Raw genomic sequence first — 26638 nt, forward strand, 5'->3', positions numbered from 1 at the left:
AAACTTTCTTATTAGAGATTTATCTAATATGTCCTACACGTAATGTGAATACTTCTCAAAACATATAAAATTCACTAACATCAAGACAAACATATCCTTGTCAAATGTTACATTTTTCACTTATTCATCTTAATGCTAAAATTTCTAACCAATAAGTTATTTTATAAAAAATAATAAGATAAACTATGGTGTCTATATTATCCAAGAGATAAATAAAGACTTTCCATTTTTCTTTTTTAGTTACTAATTTTTTTTTCCCAATGCTATTTATCTTGCCCTGGCAAACAATTACTTTCCCACCCAACCATGTCTCATGCTTCACACATTATAGTTATATATAAATTGGTTTATGGGTGTAATAAAACAATTGTTTAATTTTTTTTGAACAAGCCAACAATTGTTTAATTATAACTTAACATTGTGTGTATCGTTAACAAATATCTTCGAAACACCTTTTAAACATTAAAATTAAGACGACCAAAATTTCATGATGATTCAAAATGAAAGCTCAAACAACTAAAGTTTAAAAATGAATGGATTGTTTAATATATGAATCATATATTAGAATATTATAAAAACTTCTTTTATATAATATTTGAATTTTTGAACATGTAATGAATTTTTTAAACATAAAAAATTCTAGATAAAAGTAATAAAATTTGAACCAACAAATCAAAATTTGAACTCATACTCTGTGAAATAACTTTTTATAATGTTCAAAATATGCAAACAAAAAATCATTAAAAAATATGTTATATATATGTTGACTTAACAATAAGGATTTAAGCTGATTGCGGATAATTTGTAGGACTAACAATTGTAGTTTTTTTTGTATGATATATGATCATGTAAGTTTTCTCCCTTAAAAAAGTTCTGTCATATTTTTATTTTATTTTGAAAACTCGATATCCACCCCCAATGTCCAATACGTAAATATCTTATATATTGTAAAGTTTATAGATTTATAAAGTTTATCTTTTGGAAAACATAGAGTAGTTTACTGCCTCATTTTAATTATTCATTTTTCTCTTGTATATTCCATCTAATATAATATACTTATATAGATTTTCAAAAATTGTTACTATCAACTATATTCCAATGGCGGATTCAGGAATACTAGTTAGGAAAAACTACACATGGGTAATTTAATTTAAAGTTTTAAACATTTCCTTATATTTTTCGTTTCATATTAATCAATCTTTTATGTTACGAAATATTTACATTGTTGAACCAACACTCATTCTTTTTTTGAGAGGTAATTTTTTTTTTTTTTTTAGGAATTGAGAGGAACATTAATTCTTAATTCGCTTATGTTTTATTTTTTTGACAAATCTTAATTCACTTATGTTAGAATTTATGCACATGATTATTATACGAAAAATGCTAAATATCCCGAATATTATCATCCCGAAAGCATCGCGAACTATGTCTTGACCGTACAATTTCCAATGCAAAAGTTGCTACTTTTATATGCTTAAACGATGTATTTAGGGCACTCGTTAACATTTTCCTTTTCTATATATACAATTCCCTCCTGTAGTTATGAAAATCAAGAACCTCTCAGAGAGGAGGGTAATAATTTCATCTAGCTAGCAAATAATTTTTCATTTGAAAAAATGAAAGGTTCTAGTTTTTCCAAGATAAACATGATATTTGTAATATTATGCTTCTTCACAAACTTGAGGATCTGTTTGGGTGATATGAATGGAATTGGAGAGCAGCCACTTTCAAAGATTGCCATTCACAAAACCATTCTTGCTCTCCACAGTTCTGCCTCCATTACTGCTTCCCCCTTTTTGCTTGGCAATAAGGTATAAACAAAATTTTAATATTTTCTTCCAGTTTGATTGATTTAACCTATTTATTTGATTTTCATTTCTCAACAAATGTTTAGATTACAATTTTAAATGACTGGAGAAAATTAATTAATGAAATTTAAATAATACATGAACCTTGGTATTTTACTCCAAGAGCGTATAAATTAATGTTATACAACCAGAGAAAGAAGATACCAGTACCGTAATTCCGTAATTCTAGCTAGCATGAAAATACTTAAACTCTTTTGAATAAATATTATTGTTTGCATGTAGCAGGTAAATCTTTTACGTATTTTCATATTTTTTACTTTTGAGATATATAATATATATATATATATATATATATATGTGTGTGTGTGTGTGTGTATTTTACGACACTATCTCCATTCAACAATAAATATCACATTTGTAAATTTATATTTATGGGACTCATCTAGTTTTTAAAATTGCTAAAGTATGGTAGTTAGCACTACCACGTAGTTCAAAAATGACATTATCACGAGTCACAATTATAAGATCTTCCTGAAAAAGACATAATCATGATATTATTGTGTGTGAAAGAGAAAGAGAGATGAGGGATGACAATTTCCTGCAGTAAAAAATACGTGCCGTTACACATAGTTTTATATATCTTGACCATTAATCCAAGATCAGGCAATTCAGATTATACAATCAGTAAATTAATTATTAATGATCACGACATTGATTTTAGATCGAACTATTTAGATTTAAGTGTGTCATGCATGCACTCATGCATTTACAACAAAGAACCCAAATATGAGAGATGGAGCTTATGAGTGATGTAATATGGGGAATGGTTGAAAGGTAAAGAAAGTACTAAATTGATTAAGCTGGTCTGTAGATATTTTAATATTATTCCTACACACAATTGGAGAAATTATTATTTTTTTCTTTTAAGGCAAATGGAGTGTAGATGGGGGACCATTTGCAACACCCTAAAAAGATTAAAACGAAAAATAAGAAAATACAAAATATTAGAGGTGTGTATACCTGACTTAGTTAAACCACATCAAAATGTAGCAATCAATGCAAACAAGTATTAAAATTAAGTCTTCAAAGGCGCACATACCGAACATCGCAAACACTATCCAATGAACAGGCGTACACGCGCGAAACCAGAATTAAGTCTTCCAATAAAGATGATAAATTACTAGCATGAATTTGCTCCATCTACCTTCATTTACTATACATTTGTGAGATACAAATGAAAGATAAGTTAGATTATATTTTAATAAATCAAACACACTAATAAGTTTCACTAGTCCTCTATTTGTGTCTATCTATTTCATTAATGAACAATAAATGAAAGGTAGATAAATATAGTAAACCCGAACTCAAGAATTACACATACAGTAAAAATCCTGGCCCAAAAATTTTAACGTTGTTGAATGAGAAATTTGAACTCAAGGCCACCGAAATGACATATATGAAAATTGATTTCATTTAATATATTATTTGGAAATCTAAAAATTAAAGTAATTTAATTAGGGAATAATTTTTTATCAATATACAAAAAGAAATTCATACAAATTTATAGATAATCGAATTTATTTTATTTTTAATTATTAGTATTAGCATTTTGCTTTTAATACTTGAATTAATTAGCATATTTTTAATTTTAGGTAATGATAATAAAGTATATTAGTAAAATAAACTATATTTAGTTTTTGTCCAAAAACAATAATTTAGTTAATGTATTACCAATATAGAATTTAATCTATAAACAAATTCAAAACAAATTAAGTATTTCTTGATTTTACTCAGTCATAGAGACATGCTCCTCTTTGTTCCAAAAATGTAGACAAAGTTTGATGAGATGTCAATTTCTGACACATACAATATATTGTACTCGTGGATCACTTTAATTGGTTTGTTGTTAATCCACAATTAGATAACCACGTGTTAATTATGATGTACTATATTGTTGCAGGATGAGGATACAGAATGGGTGACTGTAGAAGTGGAGTCCCCTGAACCAACTAATGAAGACCGGGTTGGGGTTTTTACTCCAACAAACTTTAAGTAACATACAACTCTCTATGTTTTTGTTAATTACTAATTAACCAATTAAAATGTTGACAGCTTGTTCTTTAAACACATTTTTCCAATACATCATATCATATCATACATATACTATGACTCTTATGATGAGTATGATTAGTAAATATCAAGTCTTTTTTAGAGTTTAGAAAGGGATGGGAGGGGAGGGGAGAGTCTTGAAAAAAAGAATGAAGAATGAAGTGGATGGAACAAAATACTTTTGAGGAGTTTATTTTTCTTTATGGTACAGAACTCTTTTAATTTAAATTTTTTTTAACAGATTCTAATTTAGAACTTAAAAGATTGATTGTATTGAAGGATGATTTTGAAGGACTTCAGGAAATTAGGATAATTCTCCAAATTTAATATACGTTGTTATAATATTTTTAATATTAAAAATACAGTATTAATCATAAGCATTCACTTATCATTTTTAACAAAACACTTCCCTCCTTTTTCCTCCGAACTCTCCAACATAGCCTAAACGGTCATGGCCATAATAAACTATGCATATATCTCACTATTATTGCTGAAAAACTAACTAAAGGAAAAATATTTTTGACATCACAGTTCATCAACATGTCCACCCAACCCCAGTGGCATTGGAAAGTTAGATATCCCTTTTATATGCTCGGCCCCAATTAAGGTAAATGCATCTCCATCCCATATAAATTGCATATGAAATGGATGAACATATACTCCCTCCGTCCCTAATTATAAGATCCTTTTGAGAATTTTTTTTGTCCCTTTTTATAAGACCCCTTAGTTATTTCCAACTACATTAATTATTTCTTTACATACATGCCCCTATTTATTATACATCTTTTTCTTCAATCAGCAATAAGTAGCATATGGAAAACATAAACTAACTCTCTCTCTTAAGGATAAAATTGTAAAAACAATAGTGATTACAAACAACTTTAATACAAATATCCGCTTTCTTAATTCCCGTGATTTTAGCAAAAGGGTCTTATAATTAGGGACGGAGGGAGTATCATGTTTTGTTAATTATAAAAATTGAATGTTAATTTGTAACAGTATAAGTATGCCAATTGCCAACCACTCCAATCCTAAATACAAAAAGACAGGAAAAAATACTTTGAAGTTTTGAATTGATCAATCAACGTGCAGATTTCTCTTTTGCATTATTTTCAGGTGGATTATCCAATGTAAGTCATTTCTTCAATTTTTTTTCCATCTTTGCTTAGTATGCAATGCAATGATCATCATTGTTCAATTTTATGCTAACAAGTGTTCATTTGATTGAGCATTGCAGCCTAAGCTTGTGGCAGTTTCGAACTTCATCGCATTTGCAAATCCTAAAGCACCTGTGTATCCACGCCTTGCTAATGGAAAGTCTTGGAATGAAGTATGTTTAAACTGATTCATACCATTTATATATGATATATGTTTGAATTGATAATTAATCCAAGGCAAAACTTTGAGACAAATTTCTTAAATATTGTTAAATGATATTACTTTTTTTACCACTCATACTAAAATTTTGTAATTGAAATAGCTGCATGAATTGTCTAATTTAAACATGTAGAATAATTTTTAGAATTTTTTTCCACCCATAACAGATGACAGTTACTTGGACAAGTGGATATGACATAAGTGAAGCTGTACCGTTCGTGGAATGGGGTCTAAAGGGTGGAAAGCAGATACGCAGATACAATCTGCTGCTGGAACATTGACATTTAATCGTAACAGCATGTGTGGTATGTATTACTACATCGTAACGCAATTTCATAACTTATTATCTTTTTCTAAAAATGAATCTCAACATATATTGAGGACATTTTGTTTATCGATAGGCCAACCTGCACGAACTGTTGGCTGGCGCGATCCTGGTTTTATACACACAAGTTTCCTTAAAGAACTTTGGCCAAATATGAGGTATGCATTCAGTCATTTTCATGACGCAAGTTTTTTCGCTTAACTTTCCAGTTCGACAAAAGTTCACAAAGCTTAGCAATCTTCCTTGTTCTTTCCCCAGGTACACCTACAGGTTAGGGCATTTCATGTCTGACGGTTCTTATGTATGGAGTAAGAGGTATTCATTCAAGGCATCTCCATATCCTGGACAAAACTCGTTGCAACGCGTTATAATATTTGGTGACATGGGAAAGGTAGCATTGGTTATTTAAGGTTTATAATATTTGAAAGAATGAGACTTTTCTAACTTTTGAATAAGAAACTCTAATTTTAAGCATGAATAGTACAATGGGAAGAAGGCTTACTTTGCTTTGCGTGTTCTTTAGGCTGAGCGTGATGGTTCAAATGAATATGCTAATTATCAACCTGGTTCACTTAACACCACCGACCAGCTCATCAAGGATTTAGACAACTTTGACATTGTTTTCCACATAGGAGATATGCCTTATGCAAATCGATACATCTCACAGTGGGATCAATTCACAGCTCAAGTTCAACAAATTTCATCAACAGTTCCATATATGATAGCAAGGTTCGCTTGCTTGCAATCATTTTAGGCCATAGAAATTTGAATTGAGTTTTACATATTCTTTTAAACTGAAAGGATATCACATTTATTCATACTGCGGTGGAAATCACGAACGCTCTTGGCCAAACTCAGGATCCTTCTATGACACTCCAGATTCTGGTGGAGAATGTGGAGTACCTGCAGAAACCATGTACTATTACCCTGCTGAGAACAAAGCCAAATTCTGGTGAGTTATATTAATCTAAATGCAAACTATGACATGTTTAGCATTAATAAATCATATTTTCTTTTCTAAACTGAACTTTTCACTACTTGGTCCAAGATAGTGCATAATTGCATATGATCCTGACCAACGGTTGCGTAATTATTTCTATAATTTCATGATATCTGCAAAAGATACATTTTCATCCTTATAGTTCATGGTGCAGTTTCTAGTTTTTGCAAGTGAAAAATAAACTAGGAGGTACTATTTTTCCATTCCTAATGAACGACGAAAATTGGAAATATGCAGGTATGCCACAGATTATGGCATGTTTCGTTTCTGTATAGCAGACACTGAACATGACTGGAGAGAAGGATCGGAACAATACAAATTCATCGAGCATTGCCTTGCAACAGTAGATAGAAAACAACAACCATGGTTAATCTTTGCAGCACATCGCCCACTTGGTTACTCCTCTAATGATTGATACGCCAAAGAGGGTTCATTTGAAGATCCCATGGGAAGGGAAAGTTTGCAGGGGCTTTGGCAAAAGTATAAAGTAGACATTGCATTTTATGGTCACGTCCATAACTACGAAAGAGTATGCCCCATTTATCAGGTATAAATACTATTGTCACATTTCAATTAAACCAAGATGATCTATCTATATTAAATACTTCATTATTATAGTTTTTCTCTTCAGTGAAAACGCACCTACAACCGACATCCATTTCTAATAATCCAAATGTGTATAATGCAGAACCAATGCGTGAATAAAGAAAAATCTCATTACTCTGGCACTGTGAATGGAACAATTCATGTTGTTGTTGGCGGAGGTGGAAGTCACTTGTCAGACTTCACAACAGCACCTCCTATTTGGAGTATTTTCAGGGACAGAGACTACGGTTTCGTCAAACTGACAGCATTCAATCACTCATATCTCTTGTTTGAGTACAAGAAAAGTAGTGATGGAAAGGTTTATGACTCTTTTACAATTTCCAGGGACTATAGAGATGTCTTGGCCTGTGTGCACGATGGTTGTGAGAAAACCACCTTGGCACTCTGAATTATGTAGTCTACATTAGAACTTGATGTAGTCTTGAAATGAAATAAAATATTTTTCAAAATAAGTAACAGTTATTATGTGTTAGGCCCTCTTCTAAAGAATATTTGTAAGGCTGTGCAATTCTGGTTTCTCTATTCTGTAACAGTGTGTATGTATGTAATCTATCTCTGTATGAGAACAATTCTCAAGAGATCATTTTGTGGACACGACTTTTGCCATGATTCATTTAATTTTCGCTACTGCATGCTGTAACAGTGTGCATTTATGCAGATATTTTAGAGTGTGTGTGGATGAGGTAATTTGGAAATTTTAAAGAATTTAAAATTCTAGGCAATTTACCTCAAAGTATTTGAATTCCCTCGTAACATTATGTTTCCTCAACATTACATTACATTCCCCCATCCAACAAATTCATCATGATTTCAAGAATATGCCTTGCTAGGATCACTAGAGATGCAGATCAAGAAAATGCTAGCATGTTCGGAAAAGATATAAACTAATCCAAACACACTCCACATTTCACTAATAAAACACAACTATTCCTTTGGTGAAGTTTATTGACCGGTTCCCATTATTTTTATTTTAAGGATATGTGATTTGGGTGTGTTAAATTAAATCAATCTAGATATATTTATTAAAGAGAAATGATAATCTCTACAATATTTTTAGACAATTTTTGAGACAATTCGCTCTTATTTTAAAAGAAGAGAAAAAAGAGTCTATATACTAATATAAAAAGAAATGTCCGATGAATTTACCATTTTGTCCCTAGAAGGGCCATTTTGGTAAATTAATAATTGGAGAATGTTTTTTTTCAAGGTTGGCCTATGAATTTCCATTTTTACCCCTAACCAATTTTTTTTAATTATTTTCTAATTTTAATAAATTTTAATTATTTTTATATTTTTAACTATTTTTCAATTTTTCCTCTCAAATTCAATTGCTTCTACATTGCCGTTGTGGGAGATTAAGGTATCGTTTGACCCGACTTTTTTCAAACTTCTCTACATTTTTAAAGAGAAGTTAGGCCAAACACAATATCAATTAAGTACTTACTAAAAAAAGTACTTTTTTTGAACGCATAAAATTGAATGGAATGAGCTTTGACCAGAAGCTGTTGAATGTTACTTTAAAAAACTACATCTCGATAATTTATTTCACAAGCACCTCTTTTCAACTCACGCCGGGAACTTTTTCTTTATTTTTTAATATTATATTTCAATATGTTTTTTTCTTCCATTTAACTTTATTTTTTTAACCGTTCCGTTTAATTTTTTAAGGAGGTTCCATTTAATTTTATCTTTTTTTTCAAAGAAATTTTATTATCTTTTTATCACTTATATATTTAATTTCAATATTGTTTAATCATCACAATCTCACAAATATTTTTATTCATGCTGTCATTTAATAATCCCAAATATTTTATCTCCTTTCTTCAACCTCGCGAATATATACACACATTAACGTTTAGAGTAATATTTTATGTTCGTCTGTCTGTTTTTTTGTTACGCTAATGCATATAATTTTTTTAGTGTTGCTTGGTTGAGTGTTACATCACCAATTTTTTTTAACTATTTTCCAATTTTTATATTTTTAAAATTTTTTAACTATTTTACAATTTTTTATTTTTAACTATTTTCCAATTTTTTCTCCCAAATTCAGTTACCTCTATACTGCCGTTGTGGGCGAATAAGATACCGTTTGACCCGGTTTTTTTTCAACTTCTCTACATTTTTAAGGAGAAGTTAGGCCAAATACAATATCAATTACAACAATCCTAAATATATTTTTTTGAACAGGAACAATCCTAAATATTAAAAGACTGGGAAAACTACTTTGAAGTTCCAATCGATCAATCAACGTGCAGATTTCTCCTTTGCACTACTTTCAGGTGGATTATCCAATGTAAGTCATATCTACTGATCTTGTTTTTTGGTATCTTCAATGTTTTTTGTCTTTGCTTAGATGTAGATTTCACATTAAAAAAATCAGTGCCATATACTAGTGCTATTATTAGTATGCAATGATCCTTATTCAATTTTATGCTAACAAGTAACAACTAACAAGTGTTCATTTGATTGAGCATTGCAGCCTAAGCTTGTTGCAGTTTCAAACTTCATCGCATTTGCAAATCCTAAAGCACCTGTATATCCACGCCTTGCTCATGGAAAGTCTTGGAATGAAGTAAGTTTATCTAGTCTATTTAATTACACAATACTAACCTAACATTTCCTAATTATACATTGGTTCTTATCATCTAAAACTTTTGTAATTGAAATTGCTGCATGAATTGTCTAGCTTAAACATTTAGAATAATGTTAAGAAATTTGTTCATCAATGACAGATGACAGTTACCTGGACAAGTGGATATGACATAAATGAAGTTGTCCCATTTGTTGAATGGGGTCCAAAGGGTGGAAAGCAGATACAATCTGCTGCTGGAACACTAACATTCAATCGTAACAGCATGTGTGGTATGGATTATTACATAGTAACTCATTTTCATACCTTAATATATTTTTCTAAAAATGAATCTTAACGAATAATGAGGACATTTTCTTAATATGCAGGTCAACCTACACGAACTGTTGGCTGGCGTGATCCTGGTTTTATACATACAAGTTTTCTTAAAGAACTTTGGCCAAATATGAGGTATGAATTAAACTATTTTTGTTTATGGCACTGCGATTGGTTGATAGAACTTCTGAAAGCTTAGTAACCTCCCTGTTTTTCCTTCAGGTACACCTACAGGTTAGGGCATTTCTTATCTGATGGTTCTTATGTATGGAGTAAGAGGTATTCATTCAAGGCATCTCCGTATCCTGGACAGAACTCATTGCAACGTGTTATCATATTCGGTGACATGGGAAAGGTAGCATCAATTATTTAAGGTTTATAATGTTGGAAAGAATGATCAACTCCCAAAAGAATTTTCCAACTTTTAAACAAGAAACTCTAATTTTAAGCATATGATTAGTACAGTGATGAAAATACTTTGTTTACTTCATATGACTTTCAGGCTGAGCGTGATGGTTCAAATGAATTTGCTACTACCTCCGTTCCTTTTTAATTGTCATTTTTTGACATTTTACACAAACCAAAACAATCAATAAATGTTACTACTTTTGATACAATTGTTTTACCTTTTACTATAATGGCCTTATTAATTTAATATTTCATTTCATACGTTTCTCTCTCCGCAATAAATATCTAAGGGTAATATTGGTAAAACACTATTTAATGTTGCATTGAACTTTGAAAGTGACAGTTAAATAGGAACAAAAAATTTCTCTAAAAGTGACAGATAAAAAGGAACGGTGGGAGTAATTATCAACCTGGTTCACTTAACACCACCGACCAACTCATCAAGGATTTGGACAGTTTCGACATTGTTTTCCACATAGGAGATCTTCCATATGCAAATGGATACATCTCACAGTGGGATCAATTCACAGCTCAGGTGCAACAAATTTCATCAACTGTTCCATATATGATAGCAAGGTTTGTTAGCTTGCAATCATTTTATGCCATTCACATTTTAATTGAGCTTTACAAATTCTTTTAACTGAAGGATATAGTATCACATTTATTCATACTATTACCCTGCTGAGAATAAAGCCAAATTCTGGTAATATTTATTAATCTAAATCCATATTGTGACATGTTTAGCTTTATAACTCAGATTTTCTTCTCAAATTGAGTTTATCATCACTAGGATGTACTATTTCCCATTCCAATTGGAGCAGTTCTAGTTTCTGCAAGTGAAAAATAAACATACAACTAGGATGTACTATTTCCCATTCCAAATGAATGATGAAAATTGGAAATATGCAGGTATGCAACAGATTATGGCATGTTTCATTTCTGTATAGCAGACAGTGAGCATGACTGGAGAGAAGGATCGGAACAGTACAAATTCATCGAGCATTACCTTGCAACTGTAGATAGAAAACAACAACCATGGTTAATATTTGCAGCACATCGCCCACTTGCTTACTCCTCTAATGATTGGTATGCCGAGGAGGGTTCATTTGAAGAGCCCATGGGAAGGGAAAGTTTGCAGAGGCTTTGGCAGAAGTATAAAGTAGACATTGGATTTTATGGTCATATCCATAACTATGAAAGAGTGTGCCCTATTTATCAGGTATAAATATTAAATACTTCATATTATAGTATTTTTCTTCCTTCTAAATGCACCAGCATCGGTTTCTAACCATCTAAATGTGTACAATGCAGAACCAATGCGTGAACAATGAAAAATCTCATTACTCTGGCACTGTGAATGGAACAATTCATGTTGTTGTTGGTGGAGGTGGAAGTCACTTGTCAGACTTCACCACAGCACCTCCTATTTGGAGTATTTTCAGAGACAAAGACTATGGTTTTGGCAAACTGACAGCATTCAATCACTCATATCTCTTGTTTGAGTACAAGAAAAGTAGTGATGGAAAAGTCTACGACTCTTTTACCATTTCCAGGGACTATAGAGATGTCTTGGCCTGTGTGCACGATGGTTGTGTGAAAACCACCTTGCCAACCTGAGTTATGTGTCTACTGTCTACAGTAATTGACTGATGTAGTATTAGTATTTTCAAAAAAAAAATAATAATAACAGTTATTATGCTCGATCTCCCATTCTCCATGCATTATGCAAGATTCATGAGGCAAATATAGAAACAAAAGGTAGTTACTACCCCAACACTGGTAGATGTATAATGCAAGTTCTAAAATTTACAAGATAATAGCAGTTATGACTGTAAACATTAATTAAAACCTAAATGCAGTATTATTTATCCAATTTCACTTACATTGGCATAAAAAATTAAAATATAATTGAAAAAAATGCAAGGTAGAAATATTCCAAAATGATTTTGAAGAATCAGCTCTTCTTTACTGAAAGAAAAAGGAGGTCCGGTACATAACTTAGGAGTCAGGATATATGACTTTAAATTTATAATACTATACAATACATCGTACACTAAATTGCTTGCAATTGTAAAAATAAATCAGATACACTATATAATGCTATCAGCATCATAAAAAAACAGACACATGATAGATAACATACATGGGTGCACCTGCTCTCATATGGGTTAAAGAAACTCTGGAGGCAAACCACAAATTGAATTGAGTATGATCGTTACAACTCTAGCTCAGCATGTGTGGTTGACTGGTAGCTAGCAATTTTGTGAATCTTCAACATAAAATATGGATGGCTCGTGGAATAAGCATCACAGAAAACCAGAAATTAACGCGAAAACTTCAAAACGTTGCATTCAGGATAAAAACTGACATGTGCAATCCGTAGAGCATTTCCTATCAACCATCCATCTCAATGTCGCATGCTTTACTTTCTTGATCTACTGGTGAGCTGACAGACCCCAACAGATCATCAAGTTTGAGGGGGGAGTGTCGAACACTATATTGGAACATAACCTGCAAGTGAAAAATTGCAGTATGATTATAATCAAAACCACCAATAATTATTATTGATGAAAACATTGTGACTTTGATGGTTCTCGGAAGCTATCTTCAGACAAACAGTAAATCAGATTATAACAGAATAAATGTGCACAATAAGCACACCAACGTAATGCATTTGATATAACTCCTACTACATCCAACCAATCTCTTGAGTGTTTGGATATTAGCAAAATGAACAAGGAAGCAACAAGGAAGACGAATTCTAATTATCATTTCTCAGAAAACTCTTATTTATTTTTTTCTTGCAGAGAAATGAATGAGAAAGGATAACAAGGCTTCCGGCAAAACTTTAGCATACAGTGGAAAAAATTAAAGGAATCACAGTATCAACAGGTTGCAGATACTTTTATTAGGGGTTTACTTTAATATTCCCTTACTACCTTAGAGAAACTATCAGCAGAGGCACGAGCTCGATTGGCCTTGCCAAGATATTGTAGATCAGCTTTCTCAAGTTTCCCACCCACCAAAACCAACCCTTCTTCTCCAATTGCAAACCGTAGAAGATACCCTGAATGCAAATCTGACTGAAATTGAGAAAGTTGCATTAGATTTCTTGTTAAGAGATAAAATATGTAAGATTATACAATGTGGCGTAAAGGTTTCATTGTGTGAACCACATAACTAGATTAAGCATCAGAGAAAAATTCACAACTGTATAGAAACCTCTTTCAAACAAACCTGCTGGATGAAGCTTCCATCTAAACAGCCAAATACCACAGGAGGATCATCGCATGTAGTCAGTTTTCCATCTTCTTGAAGCTCCAAAACCACCTGGTTTGGAAAGCCAGAATACTGATCAATAAACATCACTAGCAGTGTATCTTTTATGCTTGAGAAAATAAATATATAAATATATGGAAGCAATCAAAATATGAATGAATTTGTGGACTTGGGGCCTCCTTAAAGTTGTAAGGAGTCGAAAATCCAAACACAGGTTGCATATTTCACTAACAAAAACAAAATTAATTCAAAATTTCATGAAGCCAGGCAATCATTTAATCTGTTGTCGTCTAATACTTAACCATGAAACATTGCCTGGGGATCGCACTCGCTGCAGAAACATATATCCATCTATACCTCTGGAAAGTTAGTAGAACATGTCAAACAGAAATCATCATCATCTCATAATGATAATGGAATGTAACAATGTCATTTAATCCTTCAAAATTTTGAAGTGTGTGTGTGTGTGTCTATATATATATATATATATATGGGAGCCCCTAATATGGACCTTAATTTTAAGAGTCCATCGGTGGACCTCTATGTTGACCGATTATAGCCGGTCACTCTTTTTCTCTTCTTTGGAGTTTAGACTTAATTGTATTCTCGTTTCCTTCAACTGTTTCCTTGATACCAGTTTCCACTGCACCCACTTCACCAATTCTCTCTTTTCTTTCACAACTTAATTGTTTCTAAGCCACAAATTCTCACTTTAAAAAAAATTGTTAAATTCATTGTTGTTTTTCATTTGTGATTAGGATCAAAGAGAAAGAAAAAAAAAAAAAACTGCAAGTGAGATTGTCTCTTCTCACTCGTCCTCTCGAAGTATCAAAATCCACCTCTCAGTCCTTTTGCGGTCACGAACGCTGGTGTAGCTCCGTCTTGTCCTGTCTTTCTCTCTCGTTGGTTTGGGTCCTTCTTCACCCTTTGTTTATATCATATTCCCTGATTCTGTCCCACCACCTACCATCTCTCTCTCAACAAATTTCAACAAAACCAAAATCCAATGACCACCACAACATCCCAAAAATATTCTGACGAAAAAAAAAAACCAACGATGCTGTGAGAAAGAACAGCAGAAGCAACCCTTCTCCGTTCACATTAGAACAACAATAAACAAAGTTTTGTTTTTTACTTCAGATTTACAAATTTCATATGACACAGAAGTATCCAAGTTTAAGGTTGTTGAATCTCTGAGAGCCAGTGGAATAGGTTTCATGGTCACAGTGGCATATATCCACATCTTCAATTCAATTTCCATTTTTAGGCGTCGAGGGTTGCAATCGTTACGGTCATTTGCAGAGGCCTATGGATGAAAATTGCAAAAATAAAAGAAAAAAACTCACAAAACTATTAGATTTGGTAATAGTACAAAAACAACCAATTAACATGCGTGCATACAGGCTACATCCGGTCATTTACAGTGGTGCACCTGTGGTTCTCTTTTTTTAGGGTCCATATTTGAGGGTTCCATATATATATATATATATATGTGTGTGTGTGTGTGTGTTAACCACTGTTGGTAAAACCATTATAAATATATTACAGAAAATCAATGCAACGTAGTTAGCACAGATAATAGTTGATATTTAGCATTGATATCTAGTAACTTCCATTCTAAAATGAACAATGAAGGAAAAGATACGAGCTTTAAAAACTTGGAAGCTAGAAAGTTGCTAGCAGCTGCTATGACATTTGGGGTGAATTCCTATAATGGGTACGAGTGTTCAAAGACGGTATCTCCAAAGACACTAAAATTGTATCAGAGGAAGCATATGGTTGCCTTAGGAGCAATGCAGCCTTTAAAGCTTAATTGTTTGGTGTTAGAGAAAAAACATATTATCTGGCGAGGGGTCTTATTCCCAAGGATTTGTACATGCAGTGTTCAATCACATGGTTAGACGCACCATGATAAAATCATATGAATGAAATTTATGCACCATGATAAAATGGCATGAAAAACAAAAGAAATGCGAAAATGCCAGGGAAGAAAGGGAAAACACCTGTTGTTGGTTTGGAACCTGTCCTTTACTGTCTGTGTCCATAACATATTGGCTGCAGTTCTCATCCTTCCAAACTAATGCTAATGGCGTAATCCCAGCCTGGTAATGTGCATGCCTAAGAGAGAGAAAAATATATAATACCAAATCAAAATAAACTACCCAAAATATATCACATGATATTTGTGAACGAATAACAATGCTAGGTAGCAGAATTTTAATTCTCAACAATAATGCAAAACTATCCATGAACAAATTGGCATGGTTATAATTTCAAACATTCTGTAATGGCATTCACAAATTGGTATGCAATGAAAGAGAAAAGAGCTAATACTTGTTATAGAACAGAAGACCGTCTTTGACATAAGGCACAGGTGCTGAATAAGCTGAACACAAACCACTCTGATCACAACCGTACACCGGAACTAAACTGAAGCTATACTTATGATAATATGAAGGAGGGTCAAAGGCACCGGTCTCAGCAAGCTTAGAGTTCACCCAAAAGAACCTGAACTCAGAAGTACAATCGTAGAGGGAGTAGCCACGCCAACAAACCATATCAATAACATAGTAAGTTTGATCCTGCTGTTATTCCAAAAAAACACAAACGAGTCAGCAAGCAAATAACTTAATTCATATACACTGTCAGTGTAAAGAGCTTTTACATCTTTACATTGTCAATCAATCATAACTATCAAATTATTAAAAACATTTTACTCTAATCATAACTAGTATTGTTAAAGTGACATATATGATTACTTATGACGAGATGCAGATAAAGGGTCCTTCTGGATTGGCTTATTTGAGCTTATCTATTGACATAATCATTTGAGAAACTGTTTGGGAGAACTTATGAAAACAGATCATGAATGTCCATAAGCTGTTTTAATCTTATTTGCCTAAGCTCTCTGAAATAGCTTATAGATTGTATGAAAGCAGTCTAAATTTATTTTACCTTTTATTATAGAAATAGCTTATTCTGTTTTATAATGAAAATAGCTTATACAAATTAACTTTTTTTTATTGAAACAAAGCCTAAAAATGTATATTTGGATTTGCATAAAATCACGTTGAGCCACTATAATTTTGCAAAAACTACACTTTTAGAGCTTCTACTAAACCCTAATCCCTTAAACCTTAAATTCACTAAACATAGCACTCACTTCATGGAAAATGCAGTCAAGTATAGAGTAAGAATTTGAAGAACCGGAGTTAACATCCTTTGTTCTTGCTCCGTTTGGCAATTTAGAAGGAAAACGATGAAGAATTGAACCGTTTCTCAAACGGCTTATCGTTGTTCCGTTACTGGAAACCACAAAACACCTTTTTCCAGAAGGCCTTGCAAGAACAAACCTGAAAATTCAAAAATTCAAAATTTTTAAAATTGAATTAAAGTAAAGAACAATTTGTGCTTGTGAAGAAGATTATGAGAAAAGAAAATTACCAATCATTGGTGAGATTTTCAGGGATATCGATCATCCATTCAGGATGCATGAGTTGTTTGGCGAACCATTTTCGAGCTTCTGCGCCTTTCAGCTTCGAAGCTTCTAGAACATCGAGTTCGTCATTCTGATGTGATTCGGGTTCGTGGATAGGTTCGGTTTCAGGTTCGGGAGTTTGGGAAGAAGAGAGAGAGAATGCGGTGGAAACTAAGAAGCGAGCATGGTGTTGAGCGTCGAGGCGATTCTGTGCTTGACGGAGTAGAGATTGTTGTCTGCGTCGCTCTTGATCGGAGATTAAGGGACGTTTGAATGGACGGCGGAGATCGTGCGGCGCCATGGGAAGTATCTATCTGAGAGAGAATTGTAATGCAAACAGAGTTGAGTTTGAGTTCCTTCAATTCAACGCGCGTCCTTTTGAATGTTTTTTTTTTTTTGTTTGGAGAAGACAGAAAATAAAAAATCAATTATTAATTAATATATATTTTTGGAGAGAGAAAATAAAAGGAAAAAATCCTCGACGTTACTCATGTATTTTCTCTTCAACAGCAGGAGGCTTCTGTTGCCATCGTGTTTCTTTCTTCGAGCAGTTCATTCAACTTAGGTATGCCTCAACCTTCTCTCTCTCCCTCTAACCAATTTTATCACATGGTTTCCATTCCTCTCTCTCTTTTTCTTCTCCTCAAAGATTTTTTTTTTTTTTTTTTTTTAATTTGAAACTACATAGTTGTAATACTTGTCTTTCATCATACCATTGCTGAAAAATAAAAGACATACAACTCTAACTCTGTACTGTGTTAAATGTAAAATTGTTCTAGGGACGGAACAATCAGGGGCAAGGGAGACAAAATTTATGTCACTTGATAAATCAGAGTACAATTTCTTGTCTCTGGTGCAAATTGTTTGAAATACCAAAATATTATAGCATTTTGTCCACCAAAATAATATAAAACAAAAAATTGTTTAAAACCTGATATCCCTTATCTTGTGTTTGTCTGCCTTGTACTGTTTTGTCTCATGCTTTTTTTTTAGCATATCAAACGCACTGAAATTCAATGTGATGACTATTAGTATCAAGGTTTGAAGTTTCAGTACTCAATGGTTAGTTTTGGTAACTAGATATAAAGATTTAGAAAATTCATGCATCTTTATCTATTTTATTTCAGAGTTTAGAGGGTAGTGGGGGAATGGAGTAGTGGGAAAGAAAGAGAAATCTTTCACTTTTTTTATGATTAATATATTTTTTATTTAAGATTATTATATAGGTGCGTTCGATTTGACAAGATACTACGGAACTACGTCCGAGAGATATAATATTTTTAATGTTGGAAAAATAAAAAAAGGGTATTTTGGCATTGTGTATAGTTTGTATTCTAGACAAAAAGTTGTCTCATGGTTTAGTGAGTGACAACTGACAAGAATTCTTGTTTTTGTCTTGTATTATTTTGTCTAATCACATGACTAGTTTCTAAATCAAACATGGTACAAGATAAGTTGTTCCGCCTAGTCTCCCTGATGTTTAGCGAATCCAACGCATCTTGTAACAAGATAGATTGGATTTGGAGAATTTATTTAAATCCTCTAAAACCTTCCTCTAATACAACTTTTGAGTTCCCTCATTTTCCTTCCTTTTTCCATAGTCACCCCTCGCAAACTCCTAAACAGGGCCTTAGTCTCATAATTTGTGATTCAAGTTGATGTATTGTAGATAAACAAGATGAATGAGCCATGAGTGTTTATTTTTTTGCATAACTTGCTTCTACCTCAAAGTAATCTCCAAGTTTTCCTGCTTAAATGCTCATTTAAGCATGTTTGAATAAACAATTTAATTAAATGCACATGTATAAATTATTTCTATAACAAAAGATAAAATAAAGTGAAATTATTTTTATGCAAGTTATAAGCTATTTTCATAGGTTTATTCTGAAGACCTTGTAAAAATAAGTTTATAGACATGTCACAATAAATTCTCCCAAAGAGTTGCACAAGTGTTTATGTCAGTAGATAATCTCAATTAAAGCAATAAAAGCAGGCTCTTAGTTCTTTATGTTGTTTAAGCTGTGTCTCTTTCTTCTTCCTGGTTTGCAGTTTTTTGCTTCAAGAGAACTAATTGTGAGTCATCATCTTGTTCTTTAGTAATTAATGCCTTGGGAGTTATATTTTGTAGATAGATCCAATATCTTGTTATCGTTTTTGCCAGTATGGAGCAAACTTTGTGGGGTCATTTGCCGGTGTTGCTAAATGTTAGTTCCAAAGAATCTATTGAATTTATTCTTCAAGCCCTTTGGAGAACCAGAAAGACTGGCCTTCAATCCGATGACAGATGTATCATCCAAGACATGCTTCAACTCCAAAATGACTATGACCTCGACCCGGTACCGTAACTTTCATTGTCTTTTATAGTGAATTAATTGTAAGCAAAATGTTCATCACCATGCTCTCTGTTAAATCAGTTTCATGGGAAACCTATTTCCTTTAGTCTTATGCTTTGTTTGATAAGAGAAATTCAAACGCTAGAAAATAAATGGATATCTCTAAGCAAAGTTGTTATGATAGCTACATGGAAGTTGTTGTGATAGCATAAGCAGTTGTGAGAATTTATGAAAACAACGTATCAGTATGACATGTTCATAAGTTGTTTTCAGCTTATTTTCATAAGTTCTCTAAGATAGCTTATGTAAACAACATATAGTTCATACAAAAAATTGTAACTTTATTTTATCTTATGTTATAGAAATAGCTTATACAAGTGTTTACCATATGATAGCGTTTATACTATGAACTGCACATTAAGTTGTTTATCAACATGTGCTAAGTCGTCATTTTTTTCCAAAGTTCACCTTCATTTGTAAACACTTCATTGTTTGGTTTCCCATCTTAACATTTTGTTTATTTCATATTATTTAATCAATACCTATATTTTGTTCCTGATAAGTTAATGGTTGGTACTTATATTCCATGAATAAGATTTGTGAAGCCTACAGCTTTTTAATGTGGTAGTAGTAGTAGTTTTGCTTAGATGAGATTATCGTTGTAACTCTATCTACAGCTTCTGGTTTGCCTCCGAATGTTAATCAGGAGGTGTGTTTATGAAAATACCTGCAAGGATGATTATCCAAAGTTGTTTCCCAGTGAAGTTCTGCCTGAATTGCAAAAGCTATTGACACTTCTGTTGCAGAAGTTTCAGCAACAGTGGCAAGAAGATGTGTTGAAAGATCAGGTATAGTCAGCTTGTTTACTGCATATTTTGTTTGTGAGTTCAATTATTAGATACTTTGGAAGTTTGATCTGACTCTATACTAAGAGTATAACTATTCAGAATATTGTGCCTCGACTAAAGGCAATGACATGGAATATGGCAGATCAGGATACAGAATTATCAGACCCTACAGCTGTTATTAATTTGAAGGTAAATGTTGCCTCTTAAAGTTCAGTAGAGTTGGTAATTTCCTTCGGGCAAGGCTCCTCTAAAGTGAGCATTTCACTTTATTAGAGAGTAAAGTGGCCGTTGATAAACAAGACAATATGGTTGATAATATATGTACATGCATAATAAATCGTAGGTGGTTATAATATCAACCACTGATTTTCTCACTTTACTTCAATACCCTTTAACAGATGTGCATTTCAATAAAGTGGTTTGACCTTGTTATGTATATATGTATTGTGTGTTAAATGATTAAATAAGGCTTTATCTGATTGTAACTTCACACTTTTCAGCTTCAAAATGATGCTCGATTCCACTCGGGAGAGTTGGATCTGAAGTTCCAGTTGGCTACAGATTCTGTAGAGATGATGCTAAAAGAAATGCACAATATGAGAGACCAATTTTCAGCCATGGTAAATACTATGCTGTAATTTTTACTTGATTGAATTGGAATGGAAATTTTATAATTATTTTGTTTGTATGATTTTCTAATGTGCTTAACATGTGTTATCAGGAGGATGAGGCACCAAAAGGGAATTAGAACGGGAAAAAAACACTAATGTACTATAGGAGACCTATTTCACTTATGCACGCTGGCCTCCGCCTCATTCAAATGCAAACTCATTGTTGTAACTCATCCAACAGTGGCATTCCTTTGTTAAAGGGATTAGTCTGGGGAGACTGATAAACACTTAGTTCCTTAGCAAGACAGTGATTAGTATTGATTGAGAAGACTAGAAAGGCGGAAAGACAGTGCAAAGAATATTTTAGTAGATTATGTCCTTGATTGGAATGAGACGAAATCTCTCTGGTATGGGGAGACTAGTTTAACAGTTGGTTGTTATGATTTAATATAAAAATAAACATGTACATTCTTCTTATGTTATTCTTTTTATTTTGTTTTGCTCATTATGGTTTCACTTCTTTTTTTCACACAATTATGGTTTCACTTCTTTTTTTAATAGTGAACTTTAAAGTTTTTTTATCATGTTACACATGTAAAAAAGTTTAAAATAGTAAATTTGTATTAGAACTTGTGCATTTACGTTAAACCTCATGTTGATTCGAAAACAAATGTTGTTGAACCCGGCGTTGCTAAACCTAAGGTGCTCGATGTGTGAGAAATACATTTTTTCACTAAAACAAATAACATTCAAGATGCATTGATTAATTTGCCTCGTTGTTTTATTTTAATCTTCCTTTTGATTATAAAAAAAATGAAAATGCCTCGTTATGAAGCAACGAATGTAGTATTTATTATAATTATAGACATATCTGATAATGGTTATGAACAAAGAAAATCATTTTTATAAAGGAACCAAAACGAACTTAAAATGAGAAGACACGATGTCATTAAAATGTAAATGTCCATTTAGGTTGCACGGTCATTTTTTTAAGGGTTAATGGCAGTGGCGGATCCAGGACCCTAGATCAGGTGGTGCAGACTTTTTAACTTCACTAATAATCATATTTATGTATCTATACTATATATAAAGAAAGTACATGAATTTAGGTTGACTTGTTCTCTTTTCAATTTTACCCTTCATCGGAAGTATTTCATTTACCTGTTTTTTTTTTTTTAATATATATATAATATTACTTAAATTATTAATTAAAAAATAGTTAAATCCCATTAAAATATTAACAACCTCACTCCAATATGAGCAATATTATCTATAACAATGTCTAAAGAAAATAGGAGATTTTAGGTTAGATGATTTATTATTTTAATTATAACATTAAATAAATATTTCTATAATGTTATGTTGTTTTTGTCATTAAAAAAGAGATAATTTTATATTCTTTTTTTTTTATAGATTGACGAAATGGCAAAACCATTATAAACTCACACACACAAGTGGAGGTACCGGGGTTCGAACCCCGGTCATGACATCCGACCTAACAATTTCGGCATTTTGCCATGTAATTTGAAAAGATAAGAATTTGTCAAAATTTAAAATCACAAACATTTATACATATAATTTTAATCAAAATTCAACTAATTTCATAAAAAATTTATTCATCAAGTATTGTAGAACAGGTATAGAAAAAAATGAAATAAAGAAAATGATTCATCAAGAATTTTATTTTGACAAAATTATTTTATTGAATATTATTATATACTATGTAATTTGCGAAAGTTACATTAAACTGTAACCTTTTATTTGTGCAGCGAATTAAGCTGTAAACTTAGTTAATACACATGATCCACATGTTTTTTTTTTTAACTCAAGTAATAATACAATTAGGAAAAATGGGGAAAAGGTAATGAAAGTTGACCAAAGAAAGCTGAAAAAATAGTTGTGTGGTGTGAGATGTGCAACCCATCTGTTGCAATCATTGGGCTTGGGCTACAGAAAAATCTTTGGGTGCAAAATAATTGGTTGAAAAATCAGATGGTGCAAAATAAATATTTGAGGGTGTGCAGAAGCAAAAAAATAAAGATAATTGGTTGAAATTTTAACATTTCAGGGGGTGCAGGTGCACACCCTCACTATGAGGTGGCTCCGCCCCTGGTTAATGGTGCTTTACCCCCCTGTAATATAGGTCATTTTTTGTTTTCCCCCCTGTAAAATATTTTTTTTTTGGAATACCCCCTAATAGGTCATAAAAAAACGAAAAAATTCTGAAAAAAAATAAATAAAGTCGTTTTTTTATGACCTATTAGGGGGTATTCCAAAAAAAACAAATTTACAGGGGGGAAAACCAAAAATGACATATATTACAGAGGGTAAAGCACCATTACCCTTTTTTAAATCAAGAATGTAAACTAATGTTGTGTTTGGAGTACACAACCATTAGATTAGATGAAGTCAAAGTTAAAAAATCAAGTTCGTGTTGAATGAGCTTATTGCTCGTATGACAAGGATTATGGTGCAGCCAATAAATATTTTGGTGACTTTGAAAGATATAAAAAGTCAATTAAGGCTTCGAGGTAAAAAATACAACATTTGTTGAAATGTTTGTATAATTGCATATATATTTAAAAATTTACAATTATGGGTGGGTCCTAAAGATATTTCTTGGCACACCCCGAATTTTTTAAATTGTTTAATACTTTATATTTTGTTGATGGATTTCACCTATAAAATCAATTAATACAAAATATCCTTTGTTTGAGATAGTCGGTGTCATCTCTACACAGATTTTAAACAGATGAACACATTTCAAATCTCATTTCGTGTGTTTTCTAATACCTTCACCTGTCATTTATAATTTTATTTGATGAATGTTGCAAAATTGTCTTTCTAGTTGGACTCGCCTTTGGTAATGGTGTGTGGTTCCTATTATCCCACCTTAACCGTGAACCTCAGCTAGAAACAATTTGACATTATTCATGGTATGTCCGGGATTAACATCACTTTATAAGAAATATGAATTTTGGAATTGAAGGGAACCAGTTATGCTTAATACATGTGATTTGACATGTTCCCTTTTTAAATGTGCAATTATGTATCTCGCCATTGTCATAGTTTTTGGTGTAAGCTACCATGGAGTCCTTGGCATTGTATGTAGCTACGATAAGGAGATGATATTGTTAAAGAAAACTATATCAATTTGTCTTCCTTCGCGTTATGTAGCTCAACAACTAAAACCACAATGTCTCGATTATCCCCTCTTAACCCCCCCAACCCCCCCCCCCCCCCTCCAATTTCACAAATTACATGTTTTCAAATGGAGTCGAGCATTAAAAATTCAATCTAAAATTCAATTGAGGGATAAGTAAAACCTATCATTATCAAGTATTGTTAAAATTTGAGGCAAAACTTGGATGCTCCTTATCGATAATTTATTTAAATTTTATTTTAAACTTACTTTTAATTTAGATATTTAAGTGTTATTAAATATAACTAAAATGATAAAAACACATTTAATATTTTTTCTCATATTAATTTTTATTTAAATAATCAATATTTGGAATATTATATAAATCTTATACTATTTATTTTCCTTCATCCTCGTGTGTTAGATATGACTCTTAGAGTCATGTATGTTAATTATCGAGAACACAGCCAACTACATACAACACATCACCAATGCATCTTCTTCATTATTCATGTATTAAATATGAGTCATCTCAGACATACATGTCATGTGACAATGAATATAGAAATACAGAGTGTAAATTCTAACTCCTATTTTATTTATGTGTTATCTATTTTCTATCAAATTACTAATCTTGTTTTCGGTAATCGCATTAATTTTTACAAGGTTCCATTGTTTTATGGACAAAGTATAAATTTCATTAGTTATCACTTTGAACTCAAACAAGGAACATCATCAATTAATTACTTTTTGGTCTCTCATTTGTTATATATTCTTTTGTATTTTATTCTTTTCATTTATTTATTCTTTTTGCACACATGGGTAAAAATAAAAAAATAAAAAACACTTATGTGAACATGATTTCATAATCCCTTCTTAAAAACAAACTGCATACATAAATTGTAATTGTAATATATTTTTTATTAGTATGATATATTGCATAAATTTACTTTTTTTTTTCACTGTTTTGATAATACATATTAATTTAATCTTTTTTACTATTACAAATATTTTAAACATAAACTAATCATTATCATTCTGTGATACTCTTTGAGAAAAGAATCATTATGCAATATTAATTTAAAAACATTATACCCAAAAGCATTTAGATGAGATGCCACGAATCTCTTATAAGGTTTTGGGTTCGAATAACATCGTTTAAAACTTGAGGGATTAATCTATGCAGTTGCGCGGAAAAAAAATCACTATAGTATATGTTATATTTTGCATAAAATTAATTATTTTACCTTGTCTTTACGATATTAATAGAATTTTTTACAATTATAGTTTAGATCTCTAAAGATCGATCCAGGACCATAACACATAATAAGTAATTCAAAATGAACCGAAATACATTTAATTTAATTTTATCTTTAGTTAAGATGTTGTGTTACTCTAATTTTAAACTCGTAACCAATATCTATTTATAGACATTACTACCAAAATTAATGCTTTAAGTGTGAAATTGATCTATGTGGGGTGGTCGTCTATCCAAACTATGTTTATTTACAAGGCCACCACTGAAGAAATGTGAAAGAGATTAAAATCATGTGCGTCCAGTTAGATTTTCTTTCTCAAAAACATATAATTCAAATGTGACCCGAAAATCATCGTGGATCCTACTAAAAATGTTATGATGAAATCAACCTGAACCATGGTTGAAGGTGGAATTTGATACGTTTGTAGAGGTTAACCCAAACCACTAAATTTTACGGGTCTACTTAACTTAACATTTAAATCATTTAGTCAAGAGTTTTAAAGAATAAAAGAAGAGCTCTTAGGTGTACACCCATACTTGGCATACACACATTAACCTCCACACACACCAAAATGCGACACGTGGCCTCATTTTACTGTGTGATTTTTTTTTTTTTTTTAAAAAAAAAAACAGTCCTTTCTCTTCCTCCATCCTCTCCTCCACCGACCACCACCTCCGCCCACACTCACTCGCCACTGCCGTCGTCACCACAAACGTCACCGCCATCGTTACCCTTAAAACGCACCCAGAAACGGCGACCCTGCAAAGAGAACCCATAACCCAATACAACCACCATCCTCACCCTCAAAACCGCAACCGTGTCGGAAAAATAAAACGGACCCAAATCACCACCGCCGTTCTCAACTCCTTCATCCTTTTTCTCCTCCCTATCGCCGTTCACAACACCTCATAATAACGCCGCCACCGTCTTTAACCTCAGATCTCACCCCACCACCGCCGTTTTACCTTCATATCTCACAATCTCCACCAGTCCCGTCGCCGAGCTAACCACAACCGTTGTTTTCGCCGTCATCAAAACTCACTACGACAGAACAGGACGCAAAGGGTTAGAACACAGAGAGGAGGAAGAGAATTGTGTGGTTGTGAGTAAAACTACCAAACTACCCCTAGCATATAAAATTACCACAATC

General features: G+C 32.3%; 3 protein-coding genes and 1 pseudogene across 9 annotated transcripts; 3 read left to right on the forward strand and 1 right to left on the reverse strand.

The window, feature by feature from the left end:
• Positions 1–1526: 1526 nt before the first annotated feature.
• LOC25489489 (nucleotide pyrophosphatase/phosphodiesterase-like) lies at positions 1527–7628 on the forward strand (annotated as a pseudogene).
• On the reverse strand, positions 5766–17751 carry LOC25489491 (snurportin-1). 4 transcript variants are annotated; one of them, XR_005645192.1, is made up of 9 exons: positions 17262–17751; positions 16981–17170; positions 16152–16402; positions 15821–15935; positions 13776–13868; positions 13478–13621; positions 12682–13049; positions 6122–6549; positions 5766–5960 (listed from the first exon to the last, which is right to left on the reverse strand). XR_005645192.1 is itself a non-coding variant. In XM_013605479.3 (7 exons), the coding sequence occupies exons 1-7, from the start codon at positions 17594–17596 to the stop codon at positions 12933–12935; spliced, it is 1245 nt and encodes a 414-aa protein (XP_013460933.1). In that variant the 5' UTR covers positions 17597–17751; the 3' UTR covers positions 12470–12932. The 4 variants fall into 4 exon arrangements, 1 of the variants encoding a protein (XP_013460933.1); XR_005645193.1 differs by having other exon boundaries at positions 5766–6546; XR_005645191.1 differs by having other exon boundaries at positions 5766–6549.
• Positions 7831–12385, forward strand: LOC25489490 (probable inactive purple acid phosphatase 27). Its single transcript, XM_039832072.1, is given in 10 exon segments — positions 7831–7908; positions 9363–9518; positions 9705–9797; positions 9958–10087; positions 10184–10265; positions 10353–10485; positions 10633–10659; positions 10936–11114; positions 11448–11757; positions 11850–12385. Coding segments are annotated over 10 exon segments (1494 nt in total). The 3' UTR covers positions 12156–12385.
• On the forward strand, positions 17732–21564 carry LOC11411507 (uncharacterized). 4 transcript variants are annotated; one of them, XM_024779881.2, is made up of 6 exons: positions 17732–17860; positions 19424–19631; positions 20306–20476; positions 20576–20665; positions 20977–21096; positions 21198–21228. In XM_024779881.2, exons 2-6 carry the CDS (start codon positions 19458–19460, stop codon positions 21222–21224), a joined length of 582 nt encoding a protein of 193 aa, XP_024635649.1. In that variant the 5' UTR covers positions 17732–17860; positions 19424–19457; the 3' UTR covers positions 21225–21228. The 4 variants fall into 4 exon arrangements, with proteins under 4 accessions (XP_024635649.1, XP_039687393.1, XP_003602101.1 ...); XM_039831459.1 differs by having other exon boundaries at positions 17734–17860; positions 19457–19631; positions 21201–21564; XM_003602053.4 differs by having other exon boundaries at positions 17734–17860; positions 19457–19631.
• Positions 21565–26638: the final 5074 nt, after the last annotated feature.

Source organism: Medicago truncatula, chromosome 3 (genome assembly GCF_003473485.1).
Source record: "Medicago truncatula cultivar Jemalong A17 chromosome 3, MtrunA17r5.0-ANR, whole genome shotgun sequence".
Taxonomy (NCBI): Eukaryota; Viridiplantae; Streptophyta; class Magnoliopsida; order Fabales; family Fabaceae; genus Medicago; species Medicago truncatula.